Below are 12,240 nucleotides of genomic sequence, written 5' to 3'. Positions count from 1 at the left end.
CACAAGTAGTCATTCGCCACTCCATCCCTCAGTTGCTGTACATGAGTGATCTAGCTCAGGTTGATTAGTCATCTCTGGACAGTTCAGGAAACTCTGTGTAATGTGCAGGCTGAAGGCAATTCAGCTTTCCCAAGATACTAAATGTTATTATTGTTTTTTAAGCAAAACCATTCAGGGATTTAAACAAGATATGCTTCTGCATCAGTGTAGCTACAGCATTTTCAAGTTATGTTTGGTTCATAATGCATGAAATCAAATGATAGATTTCCTTCAAAAGATTATTATTATCATTAAAATAGCTACAAAATACTTATAAACATACACAAGAACATGTTCCTATGTATAAGAATACTGCACCCTATGTACAAGAATATAACTACTATAATACTGCCCTCTATGTACAAGGATATAACTACTATAATACTGCCCCCTATGTACAAGACTATAACTACTATAATACTGCCCCCTATGTACAAGAATATAGCTACTATAATATGGCCCCATATGTACAAGGCTATAACTACTATAAAATTGCTCCTATGTACAAGAATATAACTACTATAATACTGCCTCCTATGTACAAGAATATAAATACTATAATACTGCCCCTATGTACAAGAATATAACTACTATAATACTGCCCCCTATGTACAAGAATATAACTGCTATAATGCTGCTCCCTATGTACAAGAATATAACTACTATAATACTGCACCCTATGTACAAGACTATAACTACTATAATACTGCACCCTATGTACAAGAATATAACTACTATAATACTTCCTCTTATGTACAAGAATATAACTACTATAATACTGCCCCCTATGCACAAGAATATAACTACTATAATACTGCCCTCTATGTACAAGAATATAACTACTATAATACTGCCCTCTATGTACAAGAATATAACTACTATAATACTGCCCCTATGAACAAGAATATAACTACTATAATACTGCACCCTATGTACAAGATTATAACTACTATAATACTGTCCCTATATACAAGAATATAACTGCTATAATACTGCCCCTATGTACAAGAATATAACTATGATTATATTGCCCCTGTGTACAGAAATATAATTACTATAATACTGCCTAATGTTTACTACAATATAATTACTATTTTACTACACTCCATCTAAAAGAAATGAACTGTCCCTATGTAGCAGAATAAAACTACTGGGATGCTGCCTCTTATATACCAAAACATAATTACTATTGTACTGCCTGCTATCTACAAGAATAAAACTGTTTAAATACTGCCCCCTACATGCAAGAATACAGTTATTGTAACATCTTTAGCAGAGTGTTCAGAACAATGTTAGAGTTTGGCCGTTCTGTTCACCATTCTTCTACCATGTTACATCTCAGTGATGGATTTCAATTAACGTCTAGTACAATGTTCATTAATTATACAGAGTACACATGATCAGGAACATGCAAGGCCTTAGCGCCTCTGTGAAGTACAGCATCTCCCATCTGTTACTGAGTAAGTTTAGAATGACAGGACACAGGATGCTTCTCATTCCACACTGATCAGTGTTCATCTATAAAGAGCTACTGCTATGGCTCTCGCCTCTGTAGGAGTGACCTATAGGTAGGACACAAGAGGTCACAGTATATGGTCATTCCTTATCTCCATAGTTGAGGCTACAGAAAGCCAGGCAACTGGAACCCATCTCTGTATCATGTATCATTTACTTCTATGACTGCCTTCTCATTGGATCTCTCTTCAACCTCTGAGGATGAGTTAGATTTGGCAGCTCAAATACAAGATTTTAGAAGACTTTCTGTTCAAACAAGAAGTTAAAATGTCTGACAAAAAAGATAACATGGAGCAGAGATCTGAAGCTGAAAAGCGGAGACAGGATCTTCTGTCCAAGGTAAGAAATTCTACATTTTATGTCATATAGCAATTTGTTTATATATTTTGGGGGAGAGGATGATCATTGATGCTTTGAAATTGTCAGAAATATTTGCCAGATCATTCAGGGCTCATTCAGGCGGCCGTGTCCGGTGTGTGTCCGTAAATAATGCGGATGTGTGATATCTGTGTGCAGTAAATATTGTATCCACATTCGTTTTTATCATGTCCACGAAAAAACATGCTTTTATAATCTACTTTCTGCCCACCCCAGTTAGTTGCCTTGCAATATCTGATAAAAATGGACCGCATACGGATGTCATTTTTGTAGATCCGTTGACTTCTGTGGATGTCTGTAGTTTACATATAAGTTAAAAAAAAAAGCATGCTGTATTTTTATCTGCACATCGGAAAAAAGACCAGATGTGAACAGTCCAATAGAAATTAATACGTTATTGCGTTAATAGAAAGTATGGGATTTGCCCCAAAAAATCAGATGGTATACAAGCTTCGAAAAATCATGTTTGAACGAGCCCTTAGGTAGCAGCCTTGGAGATCTCTATAGCCATACCTGTGGCAGCAGGACTGAGAAAAAAAATGTATTCCAGTATTGTAGCTGGATATGGAGCAATAGCTAGTGAGATCTTTTCACTGAACAGGCTTATGTTTGAATACTATTGTGGATGTGTGCTGTTCACTTAAGAGATGTCACACAGCAGTGCAACAGAGTGCTTCAAATCCAGCTACATTCCTGGAATATGAATACATTTTTCACACACAAAAGTATAGGTCAGTGATGGCAAACCTATGGCACGGGTGCCAGAGGCGGCACTCTGAGCCCTCTCTGTGGGCACCCAGGCCGTCACCCCAGAATGAACTTCACCAGACAGAACTCAAAGAATCTGCCTGCAGAATCTTCCTACAATGATAGATGAATTTGCCCTCCTCCTTTCAACGGCATTGGTGTCTTTAGGAGGCTGAAAGATTGAAAGTCAATGAACAAGGAGAAATAAATTACTGCTTAGATTGCTGTGCTGGCACTTTGCAATAAATAAGTGGCTTTTGGTTGAAGTTTGGGCACTCCGGCTCTAAAAGGTTCACCATCACTGGTATATGCTGTCTGGAGCATTGTTACACATGATCTCTGTGCATAAAGCAGGATCTCTATCTAGTTCTAAATATTTGGGAAGTTGGGATCTAAAAACAGTGCCTGCTCATGAAAATAGGATGCTAGTCATTTCAATTTAGTCTATAAATACCGGGCAACTTAGTGTAGAAGAATTCAATGTTATGCTTCCCTTTTCTGATCAGCAACAAATATCTGTCTCTCTTTAAGTGATACACTGTTGCAACACCCTCGCCGATGCAATGGCGAGGTAGTGCTTGCGAATACGTCCCACCTGTAGGTAACATCGCATTACACTACATGGTCCTTATAGGATCAAGGGGAAATTGCAGTGGTTAATCCTGCCTGGCAAGGCAGAGGTTAAGTATTTTGTATAATGCAAGATGCTATTGACCAATGTCTGTGTTACATCCTGTCACTGTGCACTGAGAGGTAATTGGAGGAGCAGCCACCACCTGACCAAAGGGAGGTAATAAAACCCCCTAGCCCAGAATGTTCTAGAGGAGTCTCTCCCCAGAGGAGAAAGAGAGAAATCTCTCTCAGGAGAGAGACCGGTCCTAGTCAGGCCCTCTGGGTCTGTAGGACACAAGCAGAGAGTAGTTAGCTGAGCAGCAGCTCAGAGTCTCTAGCACACCAGACCAGTGCAGGAAGAGCCTAGCCCCTGCCTGAAGTGGAACAATAAGACTAGAGTTAGTGTAGTGAGGAAAGGGGTATCATCCTACCTCCAAGGGTGATACCTGAAGAGATCCAGGACCGAGCTGAAGCCTCCTCTAAGGACACAGCTGCCTCCCAGCCTGCCCTATACATCCAGGCTGGTGAACTACATCCTGTGGCTCCCTCCAAATACCTCTCCAGTACTCCACCTGTTAAAGACACGTTTTCTGCAGTTCCTGCCGGTTGCAATAAACGAACTGTAAGTTGTTTTCTTCAACTTCTGTCTCCGTCTGGTCCCTGCTACTACAACTACCCTCATCACCGGCACCCTGTCCATCACCCAGAGACTCACACTCGGGACATTAAGGGGTTTGCCCCAGGGAGATCCGCTATAGCAGCCGCTCCCTCATCTTTTCTTGCCAACACCACCCTGCTGGAGACCTGCCAGGCTGTAGGACAGCCCTCCGGTTCCCCCGTACCAAGCACCGTGACAATAGCGTGCTTAGGCCGCAACCGCCAGCCACTCCGGTACTGCGGGCCCCGGCTGACTCCAGGCCTCACCTCAAGGGCTAGGCCCCGGTGGGGGATGTTGCAAGTGGCGTCACGAACAGGATATATACTTCTGTGCCTTATTCTGGCATTAAAGACTATCCTTTATTGAAAAAGACTGTGCTGCCTAACCCTGCTGCCATCCGGGTTTAGGCCCAAGTACTTGTGTGTTTCTGGACTGAACTGTGTTATACTGCTGCCACGTGCTGTCGAGCTCCGCTCCAGCACTCAAGAGGTTAATCCCTGCAAGAACTGTACCAGCTCTGCTACATCCGGCGCTGCCGCGCCTGAAGATTTTTACCTCAGAAACTGTGGCGCAGCAAGTAATTCCAGCCCGCCAAAACTTTCACTGGCGGGAAACCCAGAGACATCGCTAAGCTCCGCCCCCTGCGCATGGCGCGAATCCTGCCTCAGCGCGCTGTGGCGCAGCAGAAAATTCAGCCCGCCACAGCCCCTGGCAGGAAAGACTCTAGCTCCGCCCTCTGGTGCGAAACTCTCCCGCGCTGCAACGCCAGTGAGAGCCCACGAGGTACCTCAGAGTCAGCGCAGCCGCCATCCAGCATCAGAGAGGTTAATCGGCCATCTTGGATTTCTCCACGTGCTGTCTCCTGTCCTGCCGACATGCCGCACAGCCTCCGAGATGAAGAACCAAGTGTCGCATGGCCTGCCCACGAGCCGCGGGCCCCTTCCTCTGCTGCACCGCTTACTGCTGTCTCCCGTACGCAGTCTTCAATGGCGGATTCTCCACAGCGGCTGCCTCCTCCGATTCCGGACCTCCTGAGGACCACCGCGGATGTGAGTACCATGGCCCCCAGGGCCTATATCACAGTGACTGTGACTATATCTCCCTTAGCCCCGGCTGGGGTACAGTCCGGCCTCCCTGCAGAGGGTCAACATCTCCCCATAGGAGGCCCGGCTACAAAAGGGACTCTCTTAAAGGGGCCTGACCCCTTATCTAATGCTGCTGACCGTCCTGCGGAGTATCCTGGACCACCTGCTAAGAGGCCCAGGCTGTCCGGTGAGAACGCCCTGCCAGCTACAGAGGTTACCACCGCCAGCGCAACAGCGCCCCCAAGAGCTGCAGGTCAGTCCAGGAACAACAATCCTTCAGCTGTCAGCAGTGAAGAAGTTACAGCTCCTGCGGTCATCATCATGCGCTCCACAGCGCCCCCAGCTACAGAAGGTCAGCCAGAGAAGTGCCTGTCTCCTTCCTTTGCTGAGATGCCTGCCGCCGCAGATGACCTCCCTGCTGTTCCAGCTCCAGCTTCTGGGTGCCCCATGTCAGCAGTTCCATTGTCTACTACCAGATGTCTTCAGGTGACAGATCTCAACACTGCTTTCTTCACCCAGGCTGATGATGTCCCTGCTGCAGTTCCTGCTTCCATGCCTGCAGCCATTGCTCTTGAGCAGCAAGATTAACCCCTGAAGGGCTGTAGCCCACTTCAGGTACTGTGAATATTGTACATATGTATATTTATTACTGCTATCCCATTTGGGCTGAGCGCCCGCTCACCCTTATTTATCTCAGTCAAGAGACATACCTTGAACTGACTATTGTCATGTGCTATGATAGCACCCTTCCTCTGCCACAGCAGAGATTTCTTCAAAGGACTCTGTCCCTCTCCAAATAGAGGAGACCCTTTGCTTCTTCATTGCACTTTTCCCCACATCAAGGGCTGTACCCAGAAGATGGACTTTGTCAGTAGAGACCTTCTGAGAGACTTTTGCCAGATACTCCCGGGAAAAGTTGCTATGTCTATTGACTACTATTTTGCACTTAATGCCTTCCTTTTAGGTACGGACATTCTGCATGCACTTTTTATGCCTTTCCTTTCCAGGGAAAGAGACATTTGCTACCATGCTACTCTGAGTAGCCTATCTATCTGTAACGTTATGTTATAAGATGTGTACCCATTGGGCTGCTAAGCCAATGTGATTTTGCTAACCTGTTGCACACTGTCATATCTGCCAGTAGTCTGCATTAACCCTTTCATAGGCTTTTCAGGTTGTAGTGTGGCTGTGTCGGACCGTCTTTCTATGTAAAACACTGACCGCTACCTGATCCCTCAAACTGAGGTTTGCACATGGGGGTAGTCCGTAAACTGCGGGTCTTTAGGGGACCGGGGGTGTTACAGAGATAGCACCTGGATGCCACTCATACATGGGTAAGGTTGTCAGTCAGGAGGTACTCGTGTCGCATATGCTAACGCAATGCAGATAGACACCATATAATTGCCGCCAGGGAAGAAGCGTTGATCAAACAAATATACAGGCCTTGGTGCAAGGAGTGGATTACAGGACATGACACCACACCTTTCCTACTGTACAGTTCGGTTTAATGGCGTCAGCGACCAACTGTCATGCAGCTCTTACATATTTTTGTCTTAGTCCGACACCCACCCAGGTGCCTGTCTCCAGGACCATGGGCGGTTTGTCCCTACACCTCACATAGCCTGCACTTCCTAGAAGTGCCTTTAGCCCCCTCTGTGCCCCAAAACATCTGTAGTCGAGCCGAGGGCGGCTCTTTCAATTGCCCCCGGGGTATGCAACACCCTCGCCGATGCAATGGCGAGGTAGTGCTTGCGAATACGTCCCACCTGTAGGTAACATCGCATTACACTACATGGTCCTTATAGGATCAAGGGGAAATTGCAGTGGTTAATCCTGCCTGGCAAGGCAGAGGTTAAGTATTTTGTATAATGCAAGATGCTATTGACCAATGTCTGTGTTACATCCTGTCACTGTGCACTGAGAGGTAATTGGAGGAGCAGCCACCACCTGACCAAAGGGAGGTAATAAAACCCCCTAGCCCAGAATGTTCTAGAGGAGTCTCTCCCCAGAGGAGAAAGAGAGAAATCTCTCTCAGGAGAGAGACCGGTCCTAGTCAGGCCCTCTGGGTCTGTAGGACACAAGCAGAGAGTAGTTAGCTGAGCAGCAGCTCAGAGTCTCTAGCACACCAGACCAGTGCAGGAAGAGCCTAGCCCCTGCCTGAAGTGGAACAATAAGACTAGAGTTAGTGTAGTGAGGAAAGGGGTATCATCCTACCTCCAAGGGTGATACCTGAAGAGATCCAGGACCGAGCTGAAGCCTCCTCTAAGGACACAGCTGCCTCCCAGCCTGCCCTATACATCCAGGCTGGTGAACTACATCCTGTGGCTCCCTCCAAATACCTCTCCAGTACTCCACCTGTTAAAGACACGTTTTCTGCAGTTCCTGCCGGTTGCAATAAACGAACTGTAAGTTGTTTTCTTCAACTTCTGTCTCCGTCTGGTCCCTGCTACTACAACTACCCTCATCACCGGCACCCTGTCCATCACCCAGAGACTCACACTCGGGACATTAAGGGGTTTGCCCCAGGGAGATCCGCTATAGCAGCCGCTCCCTCATCTTTTCTTGCCAACACCACCCTGCTGGAGACCTGCCAGGCTGTAGGACAGCCCTCCGGTTCCCCCGTACCAAGCACCGTGACAATAGCGTGCTTAGGCCGCAACCGCCAGCCACTCCGGTACTGCGGGCCCCGGCTGACTCCAGGCCTCACCTCAAGGGCTAGGCCCCGGTGGGGGATGTTGCACTGTGAAAAAGGTTTTTGCTTCAGCTGTAGATGTTACTTTAGTATAATATATTTACTGATTCAAGAACAGTTCAGGGCAAGTAAAGTTCAAAAGCAGCATCAGAAACACATTTTTCTCTGCATTGGTTCCAGCAGGTAGACCCCACCACTAGACAGTGATCGCGTAGCCGAAATTTGGGAATAAAAACCTTCAGAGGTGATAGTCTGACTGTGATGTTGTCTGACTCCCCCCTAAGTGTTCCCTTTTCTCAGCCATCTTAGATTGCTTAAAGGATATGTACCAGCAGGATGAAGGATTGTAAATTAAGCACATTGATATACTGCTGTGTGCCCGCTTTGGTAGGATCTGCTCCTCTTTAAAAGACCATAAGAAGCTAAAAGAAGAGCAGATACCAGAGGGAGCACACACCCGTATGTCAGTGTGCTTGGTTTACAATCCTTCATTCTGGTGGTAGATGTCCTTTAATGGGGCAGCAAGAACACCATTCTCCTAACAGGATCCGCCCTCTGCTATCAAGAATGTAACCTCACAGGTTAGCGCAGACTTAGTAAACAAGGTATCACTTGAGCCCTTAGAATTAAATAATTTAGATCTAAAGAAAGAATCTAGAACTATAATTTCACACTGTCCGTAAAGATTACATGACTGCAGCTAACGATTGTTTTATTGTTTCATAAACGTTGCTGATTCCTTGGACCTTCCTAATAAAAGTAAATCTTCTTTCTATACAGATAAGGATTATAACAATATCTGATCTGCGGAAGGAATGGCAGCTCAGATCTGAGGAACATGTGGAAAGGCAGAGGCTTAACCCTTTCAGTGATGACTTTGACCACCAGCATGCCATGGATGTCCGTCTCCGCAAGGGTGATAATGGCTATGGAAGACCAGAAGAAGGTAGTAAAACAGAGCAAAGGGGCAAGAGGGCTCTTCAGCATATTCATAAAGAGATTGATGAGATGTGCCTCATCATGAGAGACATGGGTATGAGAGGCAGAGATGGAAAGATCAGAGTGACATTCGGGAGGTTGTTCGAAAGATACGTGCGGATCTCAGACAAGGTGGTCGGGATCCTCTTAAGGGCTCGGAAGCATGGACGACTGGACTTTGAAGGAGAAATGCTGTGGCAGGGAGTCCATGATAATGTTATCATCACTCTACTGGAGGAGCAGGACAAACCATTGACCTGAAAACTGGAACGATATGGCTTCCATATATGTGAAAGGATTCATTTATCACTTATTTACATAACAAAATATGACTCTTGACCAAACACACTAAGGGGCATATATTATTTTTGCCAGAGGGTGGCACTAGAACTGTTCTATAGTTTTCAATGGGATATAAGTTTGTGGCGCAAGGGATTAATGAATTGGCGCACAGAATATAAGGTTTAGAACTTGTTAGACTAGCTTTTAACTGGTCTTTTTTTGTGCCACAGAAAGTGCCAAAAACATGTTGGAAAAATAGAAGCACCAGAATGGATTCATAAGTGGTGCCAAAATGTTGCGCCCAAAATAGACAAGGTCAAGCATGTTTCCTGGACAGGGTGCAGGTATATCCAGCACTCTCTTAGTGTTGAACTCTCTTTGCAACTGCCGACACTCCCCTAGTATTGAATGAAGCAGCAGAAAGTATATCCAACCTGCCACATGCATCCATGAGTAAAAAATGGGACTCCTGTTCTGATGATCGTTTGGATCCCAGCAGTCAGGGGTGTAACTGGGAGATGCAGGGCCCCATAGCAGGCTTCTGATAGGGGCCACTCTTCCCACTTAAATACATATTTGTATACTCACACATGTGAGTTACAATCACACACATTTATACACTCATTTATAGACACAACCATTTATATACTTATATACATACACATACATTTCTTCACTCAAACACACATTTGTACACTCATGCACACACATATAGAACATATACATACACATTACAGTATAAACACACCTTACAGCATGTACAAATCAGAGATATACACACACATACAGCATATATACATCACATATGTGTTATATACATACTATGATGTTTAATGTGCAGCATAATATCTATTTGGTGCACATTGTCCATTCTTTAGTGCAACAGGACAAATGATGGGGCCCCCGGACACTGTGGGCCCAATGCAGCTGTTAACACTGTAGTTACACTCCTGCCAGCAATCAGAGCCCCACTATTCCGATTGTCATGCCCTACCCTGTGGACAGGATAAACTTGGTGCATTCTCTCTAAGATAGGTAAACACTCTAGGCAGCCGTCAGCTTGTTCAGTAATTAGCTATTGATCCCAGCACATGTCTGCACGCTAGAATAATCTGAGAAGAGGAGGCGAATTTATACTTATCTGCATTCAATGTCTTATTTATTGTGAGTATGAATTCTTCACCTTTTGAAGAGTTTTTGCAGCTGTTGATGGATAAAGTCATACATGCGTAGGTTGAAAACACTTCCTTGGTGTGCTACTGACATTAATGAAGGGCTCTCTATGGTGTAAGCAGGACATGATCTGACAACATGAAAATAAGGGAGGGAGAGCCACAGGTTAGAAGAAGTATCACCTTCTACTGGACATTATCTAATGACTGTACTCTGTAATGTCTTATTTTAATTGTATATGTCCCCTATGGAATATGGTGGTGCTATATAAATAAAGATTATTATTATTAATTAGATAAAGACACAAGGCTGAACAAACTCCAAGGTGACACATGACAGTGCATGAATGATATTATCTCACATGATTCCAAGAGTGATGAAATATCTGCTTACAAGTAATGACAGATCTGCTTGCCAAGCATAACAGTTGTCTGACAACTGAATACACAATACATGGATGCCAGCGTCTGCGCGGGGATAGTTTGTTTTATTCCCCTTCTTGTATATTTAGCTCAGTGAATTCCGAAAGTTCCTTGTTAATATATACATTGCTACCCCAATCGCTGACATCTATGTATTTGCTTTACAGTATTTTAATTGAATTAACTCACCATATATTGTAGTGTAAATCTTCTACATTATAAAAGTAAAACCTTTACATACTGAACACATTTTTATAGGTATTGTCTGATATGTCTATGTCTAATATCATTGATGAAATGGTGTGAAGCATTCTGACTGCATACGCTAATGAGAGTAGCACCCCCTAGTGACACATAATAGTATTATAACAGGAGACAGAACTAGGTCACTCGGTTCCTTTTTCGATAGAGTAAAGCTCATTCACTATCTCATTGCTGAATATAGGTCATACTCCACTTATCAGATAAAAAAACTTGTCATATTCCTTGGTGTAATTAAAAGAAACTATTTCTCAATCTCTCAATAGGTAAATATATTGCAATTTAATCAGTTTTTCTTAAAAAGTTCTCTTGTTTGATGCAAAAGTCAGGGAGAATAAAGTTTAAAATAGAAGTCTCCTTACGCAACCTGCTCAGTGAGTCAGACTCTCCATGCATAACACAGTTAACTGCAATGTAATAAACTGCATTTTTGCTGCTATGGGGCTGTCAGGATTCCGGAACAGTGGACCCTCTGGACCCCCGTGGAAGATGGTACTAGCCAACACCTGCAATCAGAATCTAAGTGGCACCTGGTTTTCACCAGAGCCCGTCGCAAAGTGGGATGGACTTGCTGCGGCAGGGTACCACCAGGTCGTTCCACAGCTGCGACTAGCCCGCGGTTGAAGAACCAATAGAGGAGATAGTCTCGTAGTTAGGCTCAAGCGGGTAGTCCGGGCAGGCAGCAGAGATGCAAGGTCAAAGTCCAAATCCGGGGTCAGCAACGGGAGATCAATGCAGATGGAAACGGGAACACGGTATCACAGGAACACTGGAGCATGAAACACTGGAGCATGAAACCAGGAGCACGAACACAGGAGCACAGGAACACTGGAACACAGGAAACGGAACAATGCAGAGGAGCTTTTTCTATGGCTTACGCTCAAAGATACGGCGGGGAGTGATGGGAGCCGCCGGATTAAATAGAAACCCGGAAGTGGTCATTGCCAATCAGCGGTGCACTGGCCCTTCAAATTTCCGAGTGCCGGGGCGCGCATGCTCTAGCCAGGAAGGGAGCAGGAGCGTGAAGAGGTGATCCAAGGCATGGATCACAGAGACACCTGTGAAAGGCGCTCACAGTGTTGGGGGCCAAGCCACCCAACAAGATACACTTAAGAATGGAGGACGCACAATGCTATCTACAGTAGATATTATGCTGCACATTGTACAAATATATGTTGGCCCACATTTATCAAAAGTTGCACAAACTGCGCTTGGTGCAGTTTGCCTCAGTAACGTGCAGAGTGCACCAGATTATTGAATACTGACACACCCTGAACTGCCCAGAAGGTGTACACCAACTTTTTCTTTGTGCACCTTTAACATACTGGGGCACATTTACTAAGGGTCCACACATCGCATTTCCGTCAGGTTTCCTGACTATTTCTGATTTGCGCCCCA

General features: G+C 45.0%; 1 protein-coding gene across 3 annotated transcripts in view; it reads left to right on the top strand.

Annotated features, from left to right (window-relative positions):
- Positions 1-10,413, top strand: part of LOC140064175 (actin-binding Rho-activating protein-like) — a 28,279-nt gene extending 17,866 nt beyond the window's left edge. The window contains exons 1-2 of one of the 3 annotated variants that reach the window (XM_072110798.1): positions 1,594-1,893; positions 8,507-10,413. In XM_072110798.1, coding sequence (XP_071966899.1) covers positions 1,822-1,893; positions 8,507-8,965 — 531 coding nt within the window. In that variant the 5' untranslated portion in view covers positions 1,594-1,821 and the 3' untranslated portion in view covers positions 8,966-10,413. Of the gene's footprint in view, positions 1-1,593; positions 1,894-3,255; positions 7,440-8,506 lie in introns of those variants that run through there. The other 2 variants (XR_011847716.1, XR_011847717.1) reach the window with 2 other exon arrangements.
- Positions 10,414-12,240: the final 1,827 nt, after the last annotated feature.

The sequence above is a fragment of the Engystomops pustulosus genome, chromosome 6 (assembly GCF_040894005.1).
Source record: "Engystomops pustulosus chromosome 6, aEngPut4.maternal, whole genome shotgun sequence".
In the NCBI taxonomy this organism is placed as follows: domain Eukaryota; kingdom Metazoa; phylum Chordata; class Amphibia; order Anura; family Leptodactylidae; genus Engystomops; species Engystomops pustulosus.
The sequence above is the reverse complement of the archived record's forward strand: the minus strand, read 5'-3'. Positions and strand labels throughout refer to the sequence as shown.